This window comes from Ostrea edulis, chromosome 5 (genome assembly GCF_947568905.1).
Source record: "Ostrea edulis chromosome 5, xbOstEdul1.1, whole genome shotgun sequence".
In the NCBI taxonomy this organism is placed as follows: Eukaryota; Metazoa; Mollusca; class Bivalvia; order Ostreida; family Ostreidae; genus Ostrea; species Ostrea edulis.
This window is the reverse complement of record NC_079168.1, coordinates 22,312,081-22,332,745: the sequence shown is the minus strand read 5'-3', so window position 1 is coordinate 22,332,745 and position 20,665 is coordinate 22,312,081. Positions and strand designations below refer to the sequence as shown.

Here is a 20,665-nt window from a genome sequence, read left to right as displayed (position 1 = left end):
AAAGTACAAAATTAAATGAAAGCTTCCTGGCATAGTACAGATTCAAGTTTGTTAAAATCATGACAACCGGGGTAGGATGGGGCCACAATAGGGGATCAAAGTTTTACATACAAATATATAGAGACAATCTTTAAAAATCTTCTTCTCAAAAACCATTAGGCCAGAGAAGTATACATTTACATAAAAGTTTCCTCACATAGTGCAGATTCAAGTTTGTAAAAATCATGGCGCCCGGGAGTAGTTTGGGGCCACAATAGTACCTGTGAATATATAGGGAAAAGCTTTAAATATTGGCCAAGATGACTAAGGTTAGTGATGTGGCTCATGAGCCTCTTGTTAGATTTATATTCCGATATTCCAGTGCAAGGTATTTTAACATACTATTTCATATGCAGTAAACAGTCACAGTATTTGTTGGTAAACAAAATATGACCTTAAAAGATAAGAGGGGAGAATGTAATTAAAATCTGACCAAAAAATCTTGTTTGTAAATTCTTTTGTTAGTTACACAGGTATACTTGGTATGCATTCATTCATGTCATTCATTACAGCCAAAAAAACAGAAAGGGAAGACAATAGTAAGTGATGATATTTACATTTAGTACTATATCAATTTTATGGTTTTTACTAAATGAAGGCAGAGAGAAACTTCAAACTGTCTGGATACTATGTTCAGTGCTTTATAAAGTGGATCTAAGTAAAATGGGGAAGGAGTGGAATTGGTCTGCAGTCATTTAATTTCTAACATATTGGCTTTGTTTTCAAATTTTCATCTCATTGCAGAAAATAATTCCAGATGATGGAGGAAAAAGAAAACTTCCTAAAGGATCCACGAAAGTAGCATTTCAAAAGGTCTATTAGTATATTGATGTGAACACATTGTGTAATTTGACATCTTTGTTGCTTTCAATGAAAGTGGAATAAATGTTTTTGTAATGATTACATTTTGTTTTGCTGAAAGGTAGATTTTATTGTAATTTTTAGGTTACTTAAGTCACTCAGGTCTGCGTCCGTTGTGTGTTTACAATGAAATATTTTGATAACTACTATTCCAATTTGGTATGAAGCATGATTTGGACAAGGGGGACATAAAGTGTAAATTTCAGGACTCCTGCACCCCTGTGGCCTTATCGAAAACTGCCAAAGATTAATGATTTTTCAAAAATAAAAAAAAAAAAAATAAATTCTTCAACTCCACATCTTTCAGAAAAACTAAATGCATAGTTATGTAGAAGCAGAAAAGCTTTAATCAAAATTGTTAATTTCATGATCCCCAGGGTAGAGGTTCTGACTTCAGGGTGGTCCAAACTTAGCATACATGTACATGATTGTGCTTATGTGCAAAACATCTTCTTTGTTGCTATTGATACTAAATTTAAAGTGAATAGATATTGATAAGGAGCAGGTAGTCCTTTACCTAAGGTCGATAAGGAGCAGGTAGTCCTTTTCCTAAGCTTTAAATTTCTTGATCCCAGGGGTAGGAATTTTGGTACCAGGGTGGAGCCAAAATGGTCATAATGATTAAATGTGCATGTTAACAATTGCATAGTTTTAATTCCTGGACAACTACGGTATCAGCCTTACAATACTATGGGACAAGGGGACCTAAATTTTAGATATCAGGATTCCTGCATTCCTTGGGCCTTAGGAGTGGGGGCAAAAAAAATACCAAAAATTTACGAATGTTTAATAATCTTCTATATAGCTGCACATCTGTAAGAAAAACTAAATGCATAGTGATGTAGAGCAGGAAGGCCTATCAAAATTGTAAATTTTAACTCTAGGACGGGGCAAAACTTGATATGTAGTGTTTACGTTTAAACATTTAGGCATGTAGAATTTTGAAATCTGAAGTGATATTTGTCAATAGAAAAATCATATGAAAACATTGATATGCTATAACTTGTTGTAGTGGTCACAAACTGTTGACCTCTTAATGCATCAATAAAATGTTTATAATCCATCTGTGTGTCTATAAAATCTCTTGAACTTACTCTCTTCTGAGAGACAGAGTTTCCCCAAGATTCAAGTTCTTATACTCTGAAAATGCATAACACATTTGGATTAATCTGTCCTAATTTTTTACAAAAGCATTTGGCTTTATTACACTTTTATGCTTTACTAATGCATTTATATATATTTATTTCATATCGTGAGCGAATGCTCTGCTTAGTGATGCTCTTGTTTCTTATACATGTATATTCCCATATAAACGTCTCCTACTGTGGCCCAACCCAACTCCTGGGGCCTCTAAATTGAATGAAATTGAACATGAACACTTGAAGATTCTTACATATTAATACGATTAGTCATGGCCCAGCTGTTCTTGAGAAGATTTCTAAAGATGTTTCTATATTCTCATACAAAACTCTGATCCCCTATTGTGGCCCCACCTTACCTTGGGGAGTCATGATTTCGACAAACTTGAATCTGCACTACCTGCAGATGCCTGTATGAGATGAAGATTTTTTAACAATGTTTCCCTATATATTCTCAGATAATACTTTGATCCTCTATTATGGTCCCACCCTACCCCTGGGGGCCTCAATTTGAACAAACTTGAATCTGCACTACTGGGAATGCTTGTATATTATGACTAATAATGGGCCTGCTATTCAGATGAAGATTTTTAGCAATGTTTCCTTATACTTTGGCATGTAAAACTTTGATTCCCTATTGTGGCCCACCCTTCCCCTGAGGACCATAATTTGAACAAACTTGAATCTGCACTACCTGGGAATGCTTGCATATCAATATGACTAATCATATGGCCCTGTTGTTTTTGAGAAGATTTTTCCTATATATTTGCATGTAAAACTTTTATCCACTAATATGACCCACCCTACTACCTCCAGGGGCCATGATTTGAATAAACTTAAATCTACTCAATGTTGAGAAGCTTTCATGTAAATTTCAACATTTCTGGTCCAATGGTTCTTGTTGAGAAGATTTTTAAATTACCCCACTATATTTTTGCATTTTATTGATTATCTCACCTTTAAAGGGGGCATGACCCTTTTTTGAAAAAAAAACTTTAATTCCCTTTACCCAAGGATAATTTTTGCCAAGTTTGATTGAAATACACTTATCAATATTTCACCTTGAATTACATCCCTTTGCAGGGTCAGCTAAAGGTAAATTGTTTTCCCTCTTTAATCTACCAAATGTAAGAGGTTACTACTGATTATTAAGTTCTCATACACGTTTATGGATTGCCTCACCCTGGGACATTATTGTAGTTAACTGTAATTGATGGAAAAATAACAAATTTCAGAGCTACAGGTCAGAAAATTACAAAGATCAATGTAGGAAAATACTATTTTTAACCGCAAGATGACAGACAAGTAGTCTGGAAAAGATGAAAAAGTAATTTTCTATTATTTATGTGCAGATTTACCTCTGATACCTTGAACTTGGTTATTTCAAAATACTCAGTTACATATATTTCGAAGTAAAATTTGGCCGGTAATGTCCTTTATAATGTTAACATACATGGATGTGTATAAGTTCGAATTAACGTTATTTATAGTAGATGAAATATATGATTGTAAGACAATAGTTATTTTTTTCATCTTCTCGTGTATTGAAAACAAAATTATATGAAAAGCAGAATTATTTTTAAAAAATAACAATAAAAAATGATAATGTTAAAGATGCTGGTTGTTTATAAAATCTCATCCTGGTATATTTTCTCAATGAATTGCAATACACATGATATATGCTGGACTGCATAACAAAATATCTTTTCACTCACTAAAATCCAAACATTCTGTTACTTAATCATTGAAATTTGTATCAAGTTAACAAAATTGCCTACGGCGTGAAACATTTGTCCCCACTCGATTTAAGCATCCATGGCTTGGAGGTATATCCAAGTGGCAGGTATTTTGAACAAATCAAAAATTAAATTAGAAGATTACAAAGATGTTCTTTCGTAATTATATAATTCATGTGATAACGCAAGTGACATCATTCAACGATAAATCCAGGCCCAAGAGCATTCTGAAACTCTACTCTAAAACCTCAACAAGATATCTGACATCTCATATGTAAAAGATTTGAAGAAATTTTGTAAGCAAAAATTACCTTTTTGCAAAAGTAATTTGAATGATGTGAATATTTGTTTAGGCAATAACATTAGAAGTAAACTGATAAATCCAGTTCTCTTAAGTTTGAAGATGCACTCTTGCACCAAGAACAGTGCTTCTTATTAGTTTGGTGTGTGTGATAATCAGTTGACTGTTAATGCCTATGGTCCTCTTTTTTGAATCTTTGAATTTTTTTAAAAAAATTTAAAAGTTCAATGCAGAAGCCAAAATCTCTATTTACATATGTTTATTCAGAGGAGAGGATTGGGAGCTGATATTGGTTACCACAATAGACATTGTTTTCTTGTTTAGAAACATTTGAAGTATTTCTTAGTAGTAAATAAATTCTCATGGGGGAAGGGAAAGAAGACTCCAGAGGAGAAAATGTGGTTTATTGTACCGGTACTTTGATCTTATGGAATTGTTGCTACAGTAAAGCACACTTATAACAAACACCCTTATAACATACCCACGCTTATTCCCCTATGAGAGAAAAATAACAAAAATTTTATTAGATATATTAGATATAACAAAGTTTGATTTTAACAAAACTGTTTTTCGCTCGCCCTGGAGGTTTGCTATAGGTAATCATAATTTACTGTATATCAATTATTAGTAAGAGAATTGTCAACTATAAATCTTGATTTTATGTTATAATTTTTTTTTCAGCTCAAGACAAAACAAGGGTGAAATATTCTGCAAAGATGGGGCATCAAATCAGGGATCACTACATCACGTAAGAAATTTCTTAACTATATTTTTTAAATGTGTGTCTCATGCAAGGATCGCATTTTAGTGTTAAGTCAAAAAAAAAAAAAAAAAAAAAAAAAAAAGACTTGTCCGCCACAGTAGGTAGTTCAAGTGAGCTTTTCTGATCACTTTTTGTTTGTTGTCTGTAAACCTTTCACATTTTCATCTTCTCTAGAATTATTGCCTCAGTTTCAATCAAACTTTGCACATATCCTTGGGTGAAGAGGATTCAAGTTTGTTCAAATGAAGGCCCTGCCCCCTTCAAAGATTTTCCCTATAATATATTTGTTTGTAAAACTTTGATCCTCTACTGTGGCCCCACCCTACCCTTGGGGGCTGTGATGTTAACAAACTTGAATCTGCACCATGTCAGGAAGCTTTCATGTAAATGTAAATTTCTCTGTCAGGAAGCTTTCATGTAAATGTAAATTTCTCTGGCCCAATAGTTCTTTAGAAGATTTTTAAAAAATTTCCCCCTTTATTCGCATGTAAAACTTTGATCCCCTATTGTGGCCCCACCCTATCCCCAGGGGGCATGATTTTTAACATACTTGAATCTGCACTATATCAGAAAGATTTCATATGAATGTCAACTTTTCTGGTCCAGTGATTCTTGAGAAGATGTTTTTAAAAAATCCCTTACATATTCACTTGTAAAACTTTGATCCCCTATTGTAGTCCCACCTTAACCCTTTGGGCCATGATTTTAACAAATGTGAATTTGCACTATATCAGGAAGCTTTCATGTAAATTTCAACTTTTCTGGCCCAGTGGTTCATGAGATTTTTAAATGACCCCACCCAATTTTTGCATTTTTGTGATTATCTCCACTTTGAAGGGAGCATGGCCCTTCATTTGAATAAACTTGAATCCCCTTCACCTAGGGATGCTTTGTGCAAAGTTTGGTTGAAATTGACCTGCTGGTTCTGGAGAATTTTTTTTTTTTAATTTTAATTTCTCAGCATACTTTCACTATTATCTCCCCTTGGAGAAGAGTGATGCCCATTTGAACAAACTTGAATTCCCTTCACCCAAGGATGCTTTTTGTCAAGTTTGGTTGAAATTAACCAAGTGGTTCTGGAGAAGTCAAAATGTGAAAAGTTTAGACTGACGACGGGTGATCAGAAAAGCTCACTTCAGCTTTCAGCTCAGGTGAGCTAAATAGTATTCAAAATGTTGATAATTCGAGTTACCACTTGCAGTACAAGGCTCTAAAATGTTGTCCATTTGGTATGACATCACATAAATACATGTACCTAGATCAACTTCTGAAAACATCTCAGAAATATAAACTAAGAAAATGGAGGACTGTTACAATAAACAAAAAAGGGTCCTTTGAACAAGGTCACAATATCCAGATACATCCGTCCATGTTATTTTGATTAGTTTACTCATTTGTATGAAAGCTTTATGAACAGAATATCAAATAAATGGAGTTTTTAATATATCATTTCACATTTTACACAAAGGTAGTTAATTTTTAATATTTTATTTAATGAATAATTAAAAAAGGTAGTTGACCAGTAAAGGAAGACAACTTTAGACTTGGGGTCATGAGGTCAAATTAAACATGATGTTGTAGATGTTATACTTTTTTTCCATGCTAAAATGCATTTCTTTTGTTTTAGGTAAGATCACGAGACCAGACAAAATGCTCGAGAAAATATTGAAAACAGATTTTGCCTGGAGCAAATTTCTCGATGCATTATTGTATGACTGGAGAAACTTTAAAACCTAATCATTTCAGACATAATTTGTTAACTACAGAATTGTATATCAATGCAAACAAAGATACCACATTGTTTCATCATTTTTCCAAATAAAAGTCTCATTTTGGTTATGAATTCATTTATCAGTTTAACTGCAACCCTTGATGTAAAGGTAAAATAATAGAATTTTGGGGCATTTTTTTTTTGTCTGAACCATAATTTTTTTGTCTTTTGACATTGGCCTTTGGTATGTGGGTATACCATAAGACAGTGCGTCGTGCCATTTTTGATGACCTTTGATGAAAAGGTCAAAGAATATTGGGGGCATTTTCTTTTTCTGAACCATAACTTGTTTGTTTTTTGACATAGGCCTTTGATATTTGGTATGTTGGCAAGTTTAATTTACTATCGTATGGTCACATCACTGTTCCTTGTTTGAAGCACATATACATGTACATATATACGTGACTGCTGTGTACCGCAACTCTTTAATTTTCCACTATAAAGATAATCCCTAAAAATGTTCTAAAACTATGGAAGGGGAGACGTCAGTTTTAGTGCTAAAACAATTCTTCCGTGTTCCTAGTTATTTCATATCCTCCAGTAGGCGATTTTATTTGATTTGTTAAGAATTGATGCAAGTACATTTACTTTCAATCCTTTTCTAAATATCTTCAGTAAAATCCATCTTGACAGAATGCATCATTGCTCTCCTTAGTTTCTGTAAATGTTCCTGAAAAAGCCTGTGGGGCAATCATTTCAGGCTCAATATGTGCTGCAGTGGATCTGTAATTTCATCAACATTTAATATTCTTCCCTTGTACACCAGTCTATATTGAATGAACAGGTCAATATTTTTAGGAAGTGAACTTTTAAAAATAGACATAACCATTGAATTGGTACAAATATATTTATTACCACAGTACGATGATATACAAGTTTGTATATATCATGCATGTCATTTTTCGTATTCCCAAAGTCTACCATGCATAAACTATATGAAAGGGAAACTGCATATATTTCACTGCATATAAATATTATAAATGTACAAAATCTTACATTTCATGTGCATATTAAATACACTATATGTATAAATAAACTGTATTTACAAAATGTACAGTGTATAATGACATTCAAATAAAATCCTGACAAACAAATGCATATCATTTGAACTTCTATTATAATGCACTTGGAAAACTTTGGCAGTTAAATGAATTAAAGGATGAATTTTGGCAAGGTTTAACAAGCTACACATCGGTTTGTTTCTGTTTACTGCGACAAAAACACATGAAAAAGCGACAGTCAAATCTCCAATTGCGGTCTTCCATCACAATCTGATCTTTGTGGTCAATTAGTTCAAGTGGCTTGCCTTGCTTCGTCACCCTTTCCATTTTTATCTCGATATTCTGAAAAGAAAAAGGGAGAACAAAATGCAAGAGTGGTCTTTCTTTAGCTTTCTAGAAAAAGTAAACCACAAAACAAGTTAAAAATTTACCTCTTCTTCGTTTCGTCTCCTAGCAAGCCGCTCAACATCGTCCATATCATATAACTTTATTTCAAATGGCTCTTCTTTGATCCTCTGTATCTGTCTTGTGTCTACCCATGCCTTTGATGATGGACTTGATATCACTGACCCAATTCCATCAGGACTGTCACTAGACCTAGCTGGTGCTGAGCGACTTCGTTTAGTACCTACAAATAACAAGTTTCACTTAAAATTCATTCACTCAATTTTTTTTTTGGCAATCAAAAACATCTGATACTTTAATTATATGATTTATGAAAAGTAATACTAACTCGACTTCTTCCTTTTAGATCCCTTCTTTTTGTCATTTGGCGACTCGCTGTTGCTGTCTTCCTGTGTAGAGGATGTTGCTGATGCCTCTTCACTGTCTCTTAACATGCTTTCATATCCACTGCTGGTCCCTCCGTGAAGTTTGTCCTTGATTCCCAGCTGGGATCGCAGATCAGCACTGACTGTGCTGCTGTTATCACTCCCATGTCCACTACTGGAATGGCTTGGGGTTCGTGGCTTTGTAACAGTGCTGTATGGAGAAAGTAATTTCTTTTCATGTGCAACAATACCACTGTCATTACCACTGTCAGAGTCTGTTCCCCTATTGGAGGTGTTTAGCTCTACAACACGGCCATTGCTAACTTTAAATTCCTTGTCTTTTCTGCGAGATGTTTTGCTGGAGAAAATTGGAAGTTTACTAGGTGATGGAGACTTGGAAGATTTTGAGGATGGACTGCTGGTGACTGGAAGAGAGGACTGCGAAGACATTGAGGATGTTGACATTTGACGAGACTTCTCTTTGGAACGACTGACATGACCTCCTGGTGAAGATGTCTTACTTGAATATGAGCTAGTGGACTTTGGACTGAGACTGATATCTTTGCTGCGTGATGGACTAGCACTATGAGATTTACAAGAGGATTTTGGAAGAGGAGGTTTTGACTTGGATTTTCGAATATCAGATTCCTCATGCTTCAGAACTGAGGTAGCTTTCTGGTAAATATCCATATTCTGACTAGATATCTGTTGCACTTGATTGATGATGTATTCCCCCCTTACGAAATTCATATTGGTTTTTCCTTCATAATCAAGTTCATTGACTAAATTTGGATTTGAAGCACCATCGGGTTTGCGATATAAAGAAGATAATGGTTTAGCTTTATCATAAATGAAAAAGCTCTCTTGGACAACTGTATCGTTCTCGCAACTTTGACACGACTGACCTTGATTCAATTTTTGTTGATCAACACCAAATGGTTCTGCAACAAGGGTTTTCAAACTTTCAGCAGTTAATGAATGTGGAAAACAGTATTCTTTAGCAAGGAGGGGCTCATTTTCACAATCGGAGTCCTCATCTTTGCTAACTGTACTAAATGTATCATTGTCTGGGATGTCAACATTTTTCAAATCACTCTTTTCTAGTTGTGCATCCATCTGCATTTCATAAATAGATTCCCGTTTGAGTGAATTAGTGGTTTCAGCAGCATCAACACTACTATCGAAACTAATGTCACCAATATTGCATTCAGCCAATTCGTCTGGTCGGCCGTCGCTGCTGCAAGGAGCTGTGTTCATGGTAATTTCACATTGAGAGTCTACCTCCATGGTAGTATCTACCTGAATGCTACTGCAAGATGACACATCCTGAGAAGTATTCAATTCAGACATTCTCACAGGGAGGTCGCTACTAAAATCACTAACAGAGACAAAATTGTCACAGTTTGATTGGGCCTGTTCAATAGATACAGATTGTATCCAGTCTTTGACACGTTTTGTGGGATTGGATGGTGTTGGTAAGTGAGATTTCTGTAATTTTCCAATAGCTTGTGAGTCACATTTGGTTTTTCTTGGAACTGATGGTGAATTTATGGGAGACTGTTTGGGTGTTGAGGCACTGAGTTTACGATGAGCCTCTGCCTTTGGCTTTTTGTGCTTGCATGATGTTTCCAAGTTTTCAGAACGCTCCTCCCTCTTTGGAGAACTATTACTGTCAATAATTGCACTATGTTTCTGTACCCAGTCCCGCACAAAAGGCTTCACATTTTGCTGGTTTGCATCAACTTTTTCATCCGATTCATGTGCACTGACTGGTCTTGAATCTGGACCCTGCACGGCCATTGAAGAGTTGCTTTCTTCACTGAGAGTACTATTAGGACGATCTTTCATTTCTAGCACTGATTTGGATTTGTGTTTCAAATGTTTTTCAACTTTACAACTATTGTGCACAGTCACTTTTGAATGACTGACTTTTCCCTCTCTATTTAGTGGTTGAGATCCTGCTATCATTTCTTTAGGTCCATCTACCCATTGCTCTTCAGCATTCATTTTGGGATTAAATAAATGCTTATTTGCTGGATCCAGTGTGTTAATGAGTTCCTGTTTGACAAAAGCTTGAGGTCCATCAATCCATTGCTCCTCCACGATTTTGCTTTTTGAATACACACCTGGGCCATCAATCCACTGTTCTCCTTTAAACTGCTCAGATGGAGTTCCTTTCACTGTTAGCCTTTGGGGTGAGTCTTGTGATCTAGAACGTGTTGAAGTTTTGAGAGGATGTTGAACCTGCCCTATGCCTGGTGACACTGGTGGTGACATTGTTTGAGTTGGTACAACACTGACATCCCTTACTACTGATGCTGTTTTCACAGACTGTGGTTGGTTTCTTACTGATATTGTCCTGTTCACATTAAAATTTTGTTTTTGAATTAAAGCAGCTCTTCCATATCTAAAATCTGAAGAGGCTCGACTTCTTCCACTGTCCGAGTTGGATCCTTCATCTCCAGATGACCTCGACCCACTTGGTCTTCTTGGTAATCTTGGGTTTGTCCTTGGAACTGACCTTGGTGGTCCTTCATTGTCAGTGATTTCACGGTCACTAAGAGACTGTCCATTACCACCCACATATATAGCAGTATCGCATGACTGTTCACTGCTGGAAGTATAATAGTCAGGATCTGAATGAGAAGAATGATATAACAAGTCTTCTCTAAGGGTTCCCATTCTGCAGCCCTTGAAAGGTCGTCGAAGTCGTCCATCGTCTGTGGAACTGTCATCAGAACTGGTACTTGAAAACTACAACAACAATTCATATCTCGTCAACAGGTTCACACAAATGCAAGTTTGGAGAAGTCCACAAAAAAAAATGAAGCTCTTCAACCAATATGCAAATCGCAGTGAATTTCATGATTACAACTACATTTCATTTTAATATACATTACCTTTGTTTTTCTCCTTCTCATTCTGTGAATCCTTGCTCCTAACTGAATGACTTGTAAGGTTTCGTTGTGGTGACTTGCAGCAGAAGAAACATGTACAAGCATACAAGTACGACATGAAATTCCTCCAAGAGAATCCCTCAACAGCTGGGCCACTTTGCTGTCTCTGTAAAATAAAACGATTTGCAAAACTGTAATTCTTAATTTTACAATCTTTCCGTAGCTATTCTATTAAATTCATGAGATATCACAACCACCTTATCTAACCATTTAATGAACACAAGATCCAAGATATGTCTTGAAACTTCAACTCACTTAGCAAGCAAGCAGGATATGTAATCCACTAATTAAAAAAATTCCTGTGTCCTGGGTAGATCTCAAGATACAGGTAATTAACTATTTGTTCATTCTGGATTTCGTGAATTCATCTCTATCATAATTCTGCAGTACTTCAAAGGAATATATGTAGATAGTAACAATACAACCAACCAATGGCGGTCATTCTGTCATGAAGTTAAGGGCCTCCATTCAGCACTCAATGCTGATGAAACATCTACCTCGGGATCCAATCTTCCAGTAATTATATGATAGTACAGTCTTCATCATTAATAGGTAATAATACACTCTCGAGATTGAAAAAAAAGTCAGAAGCATCTCTGTTTTTATTTGTAATCCTCTTTATAACACCTTAATAAAAGATTGTACCTCTTGGCAACACTTCTAGAAAATAGGATATTTGCCAATAAGTTCAAAATACAATAAACACCATTTCGCCCCTCTTCAGTGAAAAAATCTGTTTGTCATTATCCAAGGTTTTTCTTGTTAATTTGCTTCCTATATAACTTGCACTATGATTTTTTGAAGTTGAGACCAAAGATTTTGAAGCGTGTCAAAACTGGCTTTTTAATCCAGAAACGAATTCATTATGGAGATATTTTTTCCTGGGCATTATAACATGAAAGTTGCACTAATGAGAAAAGAATTATGAAGTCAAGCTTCAGAGATCCTGAATCTTATCTTTTTTTACACAATTTGTGGACTGCACTTATTAAAGCTAATGACTTTAAAATAATAGGCTTTTTTATTAATATACTTTAACACATTACAACGGAGTTTCAACACTTGCACATGTCTTGTTTTTCTTTAATGGTACATAAAAAGTGAAACAGGAATTAACAAATCTGACCAAGTTACTATTTTTAAATACATAATCATTGCCTTATCTGTTTTTAATATTTTATTCATTAATCTTTTTTCAGAATGAGCCAGTTTAAAAGATTGTAATTTGCCAGTGAAAAATATTTATCAGTATAATGCATGTTTACATAAACTGTTAAATTAACAGTGCATTTTTCGAAATCTGAAAAAACCTTTTCTCCTTCAGGAATTGCTGTTCTTCATCAGATATTAATATTCAACTTAAAAATATGCCTTCCATGGAATATGGTATGGCATGAGTGTATTGAAAATCAATTTTTACTAAATCTTTTGGAAAACAGAAATGTTGAAAAACTGAATATGATGCATGAATAAAAGTACAAAATATCATTCCAATAGTACTCAACATTTAAATTACCTGTGAGGAACATGTCTTTGGCCATTAAGCAGTGCCATAATAACATTCCCCAGTGCAGAAAGGCTAAGTGAAACATTGTCAGGACCTTTGGATTTTGAGGAACTGCCAAGGTCAATTAAATGAAGACGGCTTCTACCACCAGCCACTAAAAAAAAGTTGATACAAAAGAATTAACATGTGTTTCATAAAGGAATATCCTATTTTTTCTTGCATTGGAAAGAACCAAATTTAAAATATCATATCTCCCATCCTATAAAATTTTAAATAATTGTTTGATCAACAATTCATATAGTAAATGTGGGTTGCTTGTACCATGAAAATGTGTAAAGACATTTGGACGTGTCTGGTCAATCCAAGAGAAAAAAAAAGTAGGAAATGATTGCCAAGGCTGAACTTCCTTACAGAAATACAATAGAAGTTCATTTTCATCCTAGATTTTGCTAATGAGCTGTGGATTTAGCAAGATAAATTTTGCGACTTCCATTTTTCACATTTAGAATTTGCCCCATTTGGAGTGTGCCGACCCCAATATTAATGCCGACACTTTTTTAATATGGCAAGAATATAAAAATGTGAATTACCATTATTGCTAGGTTGCCTGGACTTAAAAATTTCTAATTTCTTCTCGGTATAGACTCCGGAGACAATCATTTTGTGGCAGAGAGACAATCATTTGTTTATAGGAGAAGGAAGTGAACAGGACAGAATTATCTTTTTCTCAGCTCTCTGCTATCTGATTGATTGAAGAGTTTGGCTAACATAGAAGTGGGATAATTGATGTTGGTCCATGGCGAGGTCTACATGATCTGAGGAGAGCTGTTCCAAAGCTGAGAAACTATCAACCTTTCTGTGTACACTTCGGATTAGCATTATTGATTGCATTCACTTTAGCTACTTCTGTATCTAGATGTATTCTAAATAACCTACTGATTTCAATACCAAATCAATGGACCATTTCCCGATGCTGAAGGGCCATATTAGTCTTATTCAAAAATCTGTCATCTACATGTGCTTTCCAAAGCTGATATCTCCATTCTTATGAATCCCAAAAGCATTCATTTTACAGCCAAGATGTCAGGAAAAGTGCCTCAACTTGTTGCTCTTTTTACCAACAGAAAAAAATGCCTCCACCGAATCACACAACCAGTTGAATTGGTGCCGAATCAAGATTTCAAATTTGATTTAGCCGAGATGGAAGAATCCTCTGATTGGCATGCAGCATACAAAATTTGATTTAGAAAGCCTCACCAGGGAAACTTGAATTTGCATTCTAAAGAGCATCTAAAGAATATTACTCTCTCCTGTTTGATGATAAAAAGAGGAACTTTTACACAGATAATCCACTACCAAGTCTAGAGAATTTTAAGAATACTGTATAATTGTTCAGAAATAGATGTACACTGGAGTATGAAGTTCATTTATATGCTGTTACATTATATACTTCGATGTAAATTAACTTTTTGCATGGGTAAATATTTCAGCAAAGCATCAGACTGAAATCAACAACGGTAACATTAAAAGGCTAAGGCACATACTATTAATGATCTACACCTGTCTTAACAGGACTAATTACCCTCTCATCTACATACAGTATATTTCAAAGCCACATTCATACCAACTTCTACAATCCCTGCATTACATAGATACCAACCAGAGTACCATCTTGTAGCCTTAATTAAAGGAACATGGACACGATTTTCGGTAAAAAAAAAAAAAAATTTAAAAATTCAATTGATATAATAGTATTTAATAGGTTTAAAATACAGCAAAAAAAAAAAAAACCAACCAAATTGCAAAAACTGATGCTAAGATATGTATACGAGACATCAGAACTTTTCATTTTCAAAACAAGGCACAACCATTTATGTTCACATTACATGACTCGACATGGCGCCAGAGTTGAAGACTTCAGTGAAAAAATGTTCAGTTCACCTATGTCAAAATGTTGAATGCTTTTGACATACTCTTTAGAAATCTCAGTGTTCTCAATTCTGCACATGGTTTTTTTATCTGATGACAAACGTTTGTTTGTTTACAGTTCTATGAAATGTGCACACTTTCGTCTCTGACAAATGCGGTGTTTACAAAACACAATTTTCGGAGCCCCATTTCATGTAAATACAAAGTGTATCCTATGTAAAAGTATTTTTAATCCACTTACTTATAAAAGATCTTTATTTCTCTAACAAAAAACTCCATTTCAAGCGATCAAAAATCATGTCCATGCCCCTTTAACTTCCATAAAGTCTCTGTTCTAAAGGTATGATTGGACTCAGATTTTGGACTTTTTTGTGAGTGACCTTTACCTGTTCCAAATGACCTTGTTCCAAAACAGATATATGCACACCTTTTGACCATAAGTAGTATTTTGTGTACAGTCATGAGTATTTACTAAGTCGGGTTGTACTAGATTGCACAGATTTACCATATTGGTCTACTTTAAGACAAGATGATTCTCATATACCCCCAAACCTTACTTGTAAGGGTATAATTATACATGAATTGAAATGGACCATTTCTGATTTTCAAATGGTAATTGTGAAATGGGTAATATTGCTGACCCTTGCGATTCCACAGAACGTCTTGACAAGCCAAATTATCAAACTCTTGTAGGTATACTGCAAAATACAAATGTGTTACAAAAGGCTTACCTCCAGGAAGTCCTGCTTGATTGGCCTTCTCTATCCTGTATTGATATACATGGAGGGTGAACACAATGTGTGAGGACCTCAACTCTTCATCTTCTGCAAAAGCATTCAATCAAACTTTGTAAGGAGAAGTTCAATGTTCTTTCTGTACTTAATAATCAGGCATATGCTCATTAATTCATTAATCCCTGATGCAACACAATCTTTGGCCTCCAATTTACTGAGAAAATAAGGAACAACAACACCTCTGCTTTGCCTGTTCATTAGACAATAAAACTCAGAACTTGCCCTTAGTATTTTCTTCTGTTGTATGAATTCATAAGTTTTGCACAAGATTGCACCTTGATATGGTTGGCCAGTCTCAAAGAAAAACCAAAGTAAAGAATTTCCAGATGCTATGTTGTGAAATACATTGTCAATTTCAGTAAGGGTAAAAACATGTTTTCTGCCAACAGGGGGATTTTCAGGGTGAATTAGCAGCTTTCATGTCACATTACTGTCTGCTCATAAACTTCCTACAGCCCCTGTTTTTGTGTTCAAATCAGTCTGGCAAAGCCATGATACCATGTTCTTAGCCAGCTTCAACGGACCTTACTGTGTTATCTATCATAATTCATTAATCATATGTACTTTTAAGTCCATACACTTTACAATAGCGTTGATAGTAAACTATTTATCCTGGCATTTCAAACATTCAAGAAATAATTTGCAAACAATTGTTTCTAACCTTGCGCTCTAGAAGCCAGAGCAGCGTCCAGATAGTAGGCAGCTCTATCTGCAGAAGGTGCCCGTAGTTCACTCTGGTTCTCTAGCTGAGTCCCACAGATAGGGTCCTCTCTCAAATAGACACCTGGGGCTGTTCCCACTCCTGCTTCTGTGTCTATCAACAGAAATTTTCAAATTCTATAAAACTCCATCAATTTTGATTGTTCTGAAATGGTCATTCAAATATGAGCCATCCATATTTAAAATATTCTTCACAAGAGATGAAAAGTATATACTTTGATCCCTTGAGGGCATATACAGAGTAGAGGTCATTAAAACATTTCTGTTCATTTAAAGGGCATTGCTTTTTTAATGAAGTAATGGAACCTAAAATTTCATTCTGCCAGTTCTCCTCTCAAGGGGAGTAACTGGTAAAAAAACAAAATCAGCACCATACAGTGCAGTGTAGTCGAGCTGTCAAAATCAACACATTTTCACTCCAGATATAACTCATCTTCAGTAATGAAATAATGGGTGGCAATTAGTCAAATAATACCTCCCTGTGTTGTTTTTCTCTGCAAATATTTATTTTTTGGTTTCACATTATGAACCCAAGGACCAGGTTAAAAACCTGATAATCTAACTAGAATGTTTTAAAGGTTAATTGAAATATAATTTATCATTATAATGTGTTTAATGCAAAAATCTTGATTCGAAAATGATTATGCAGTAAGGTTATCAGAGAGCTTTGCAGGAAATTCATAAACATTTTATATAAGTAACTTGAAATAAGCTTTACTTTTCTAAGTTTTTCATGCTTTTTGAATACATAGAAATGAATGAAGGATTTGTTTAAAATACTATATACATTATACAAATGAATATCAATATGAGGGTGTTATATATATATGTATGAACTTTCACACTTTTTGCATACCGTCACATTGTTGAAAGGTTCAAGATTTCATTTCTACAAATTCTCTTTGGTTTCCAGAAGAAAAAACCCATAACAAATACAGAACCTAAACGTTCTGACAATGAAATCCAGCATGGCTTTAACAACCATCTTATTTAGAACCTAAACATCCGACAATGAAATCCAGCATGGCTTTAACAACCATCTTATTTATTACAATAATTTTTTTGGAATATCCCCTTCAAAGTATTTTTTCCATTCCAGAAGTTATTTCAAATGTTGAAAAATAAGCACTTCCAACATCAACTCTTTAATAGTATGTTCAATCAAATGAAAGGCAACATAATTAAACACTGATCATAGCAGTGATTACATACCGACATCTATCACTGGAATGAAATGGGGTTGGTAAAGATTCGTATTGTAATGCAATTACTAGCTTCAACAATGCATATAGTCTCCAACATAGCAAAAGATGAATTTCAGGTGCAGATCATTACATGCATTAATGCCAGCAAAGCTCTCTACAATGCTTTTCCTGACAGCATTTTTTTCTCTGCACATGCACCACGCATGCTTGTCTGATTGATGTTTTATCAAATCATCATTTGGAGAACATCTTGCAACACAGATAGAGACTTTGGGCTAAGCCAAGACAATTATTTTATACAATGTAAACAAACTTCCTATAATGTTACACCAACCTCATCACAGTCTGGTATGCAATAAAACCTTCAAAAAATGCCTTTGCAACAGATAGACTAGATGCAGTCATGCAAAAACACCATGAATCGGAATACCAAAACATAACTTCCTTTTTGTGTAAATAGATCAAGTTAGTGTATAAAAACCAAAATTGGCTTCAGGAAAAGTAAAAATGTTCCAGACAGTGAAATACAAGACAGGTACATATTCCTGCATCCAAGTTTTATCATACCAATCTAAAGTGGGAGGACAGCAATATTTTTATTCGTAAATTGGATGTCCTTACATTTTGCAACTTCAGCTAACAGATCTTTCAGCTGTTCGCTCTTCCCTGATACTTCTACTGCTGAAACCCGGACAGAGAATCTGGCCCCTGTCTTTTCCTTCTGTTCATCAATGAGGCGAAACAGCCAAGCAATGGCACAGGGCATAATTCCTAGAGTTTGGGAAGATGCATCCTTCCCCATCATGGTGTAGGATTTACCTAAAAATGATCAAATACATCAAATCTCTTTAACACCATATTCTAAAGATTTACACAAAATGTCAGTGGTACTATTTTCATTTAGATCTTAATTCATCAAACAATACCAACACTTTTACAGTTATTGAATTCATTGCAAGTTGAGCTTCTCGCCATGGAGTGAATATTGCAAGTTGAGCTTCTCACTATGGAGTGAAAAGTTATATTGAAGAAATCATTTACAATGCTGAAGAGCATCCCAATGAAATGATGCTGTAATTGCATTAGAAATTGGAATGTTCACTTTACTCTGAACTTTTTAGGGCTGTATGAAATGAAGATGTGTTCCACATTCCAGCACTGACAGAAAAGGACCTTTTTTTCATTTCACACCAATTCCCCATCTCCCTAATTCATCCCGATAACTTCAAACATATCATCATCAAAAATAATTACTCTCTGCAGACTCAATTCAATAATAAAAGTAATTGGCAGATTTAGATATTTGGTCAGATGACAAGCTCTTATTTGGAGCAAGTGAGGACCAATTTTTTTCTCTTCCAATCGGCATCAATTTAATTTAATTGATGAATGAAAACTTTCCCCAGATATGATAATAGTCTTGAATGGAATCTAGTTAGGAGGCAACTGATATTTGCATGTATTTTATTTGATTGAAAGCCCCATTGCTCAGTCTGTAATACTGGGTTCTAATTAAATTTTGGCACTTCTTTTTCTGCTTTGGCTTGAGTCATACCCACTCCAACTTGTGGGGACATAGACATTCCTTTTCATGAAGCTCTCAAATTGTTGATTAGGTTGTTGGGAGCAAATCTCAGCAAAATCCACTAATAGCCACACTATTAAAAATTCTTTTGATTAATATTTAATTCGCAAAACTAAAGCAAATTTGAATCCTCTAACCATTATTGACATTCAAATTACTCTGACATTTCTGCCATGCATTTTGGAAACTATAATCTCTTCTTGTTCATCTCAGCATCTAGTACGGCAGTTGAACATATAAATGGTGGTTGGGCATAATGTATTTTTAAATGACAACACAAAGATGGAAAACAAAGGACAAGATATGAAATCCCTTTAGCCCTCCAAATCTAATTCGTACATGAGAAACATGAGTCAGAACCACACTCTCTCACTAGGAAGATCCTGGACTGTCAGAGAGACAAGATCCAGCAGGCCCCCTAGTGGCAAGGGGAGGTAAATTTCGTGTCAACAATTAACAAACTATTCACTTGGTATGTTCATGGCAACCTTAAAAATGTTGTTTCTGTTATAGTAAACTGTTAACATGGCGGAGCTCCCTACAGTTAATTAAAGAATCTGTTCTACAGACTGCTAAAAACCCAGTTAATAAAAAACTAACAGTGTTTACACTCAAGGATACATTATACTCTGAAAATTTCTTCTAGGTTATGCTGAAGAATATACAAACAAAATGGGTCTTCTATAACATTAGTCATTTTATCTGTATCACATAAATTTACAGTTATTCTGTACATGCACATCTTCACCACGTTTAGTAAACGCTATCATTTAAAGCAGATGATAATCTCCTGCACACTAGTTTAATTATCTTGCAAAAAAAAGCACATTATGTTGCTTGGTAGATGAAAACTACTTCTGAATTAATAACTTTCACATGGGCTGAGGAAAACATCATTAATGACCCAACTGTAAAGACATGTGACTTCAACCTGTAGTGCGAACAGTTTTGATGGCATATGACAAGAAGCAACATGATGTGAAAACTTTATTGTGGCAAAAAAAACCCAAAAAACCACTTGTTTTTTTAAAAATAACAAACCTAGTCTAGAATATCCATAGGAAAAAAGGCAGCCATCAGCTCCATTAACAACACCTTGGATAATTTCTGTCAGGCTGCTAGAGCAAATTTCAGTCTGAAATGGGAAAATTTTAATATTTCAAAGGCAATACCGAGAATACAAAATAATCCAGACTGCAAATTCATTGCATGATAGAATGCAAATTTTGGGAATTTATCAAACTTTCTTCAATCAATGTCATAAATGTAAATGTGTAGTACACCAGCTTTGATTTACCTGGGAGTCATCAGGTGAAAATACTGCATCAAAGGCAAACATCTTAGGGGCCACAGGTGTTGTTCTACGGTGAGATGAAGTTGTGACTCCAACTGTCGAAGGGTCAAATACTGTAACCTGTTTTTTCCTGGGATCAATGGATAAACAAGACTGTGCTTGGTCAGAATGAGATCCTTCAGTGCAGATCCTCAACATGACCTTGACCTGAAAATATGAAAGTCTTAACTTTATGATTTTTCAAATATTCTAATACCATGGTCTTAAAATTGTATCTTCATGACTAAATCATG

The 20,665-nt window shown here is 34.9% G+C and overlaps 2 protein-coding genes across 12 annotated transcripts in view; one reads left to right on the top strand and one right to left on the bottom strand.

Annotated features, from left to right (window-relative positions):
• Window positions 1–6,674, top strand: part of LOC125648996 (WD repeat-containing protein 87-like) — a 72,558-nt gene extending 65,884 nt beyond the window's left edge. For 4 of the 8 annotated variants that reach the window (XM_056164431.1, XM_056164429.1, XM_056164430.1 and 1 more), the window contains 4 exons: window positions 552–578; window positions 784–852; window positions 4,758–4,824; window positions 6,467–6,674. In XM_056164431.1, the coding sequence (XP_056020406.1) occupies window positions 552–578; window positions 784–852; window positions 4,758–4,778 (117 nt within the window). In that variant the 3' untranslated portion in view covers window positions 4,779–4,824; window positions 6,467–6,674. The remainder of the gene's footprint in view (window positions 1–551; window positions 579–783; window positions 853–4,757; window positions 4,825–6,466) is intronic. The other 4 variants (XM_056164435.1, XM_056164434.1, XM_056164433.1 and 1 more) reach the window with 1 other exon arrangement.
• Window positions 6,675–7,443: 769 nt separating this feature from the next.
• LOC125648995 (kinesin-like protein KIF26A) overlaps window positions 7,444–20,665 on the bottom strand; it is a 97,401-nt gene continuing 84,179 nt past the window's right edge. For all 4 annotated transcript variants that reach the window (XM_056164427.1, XM_048876120.2, XM_048876122.2 and 1 more), the window contains 10 exons: window positions 20,376–20,579; window positions 20,120–20,213; window positions 18,115–18,312; window positions 16,230–16,382; window positions 15,506–15,598; window positions 12,855–12,999; window positions 11,282–11,444; window positions 8,345–11,135; window positions 8,043–8,239; window positions 7,444–7,953 (listed from right to left, as the gene is read on the bottom strand). In XM_056164427.1, the coding sequence (XP_056020402.1) occupies window positions 7,795–7,953; window positions 8,043–8,239; window positions 8,345–11,135; window positions 11,282–11,444; window positions 12,855–12,999; window positions 15,506–15,598; window positions 16,230–16,382; window positions 18,115–18,312; window positions 20,120–20,213; window positions 20,376–20,579 (4,197 nt within the window). In that variant the 3' untranslated portion in view covers window positions 7,444–7,794. The remainder of the gene's footprint in view (window positions 7,954–8,042; window positions 8,240–8,344; window positions 11,136–11,281; window positions 11,445–12,854; window positions 13,000–15,505; window positions 15,599–16,229; window positions 16,383–18,114; window positions 18,313–20,119; window positions 20,214–20,375; window positions 20,580–20,665) is intronic.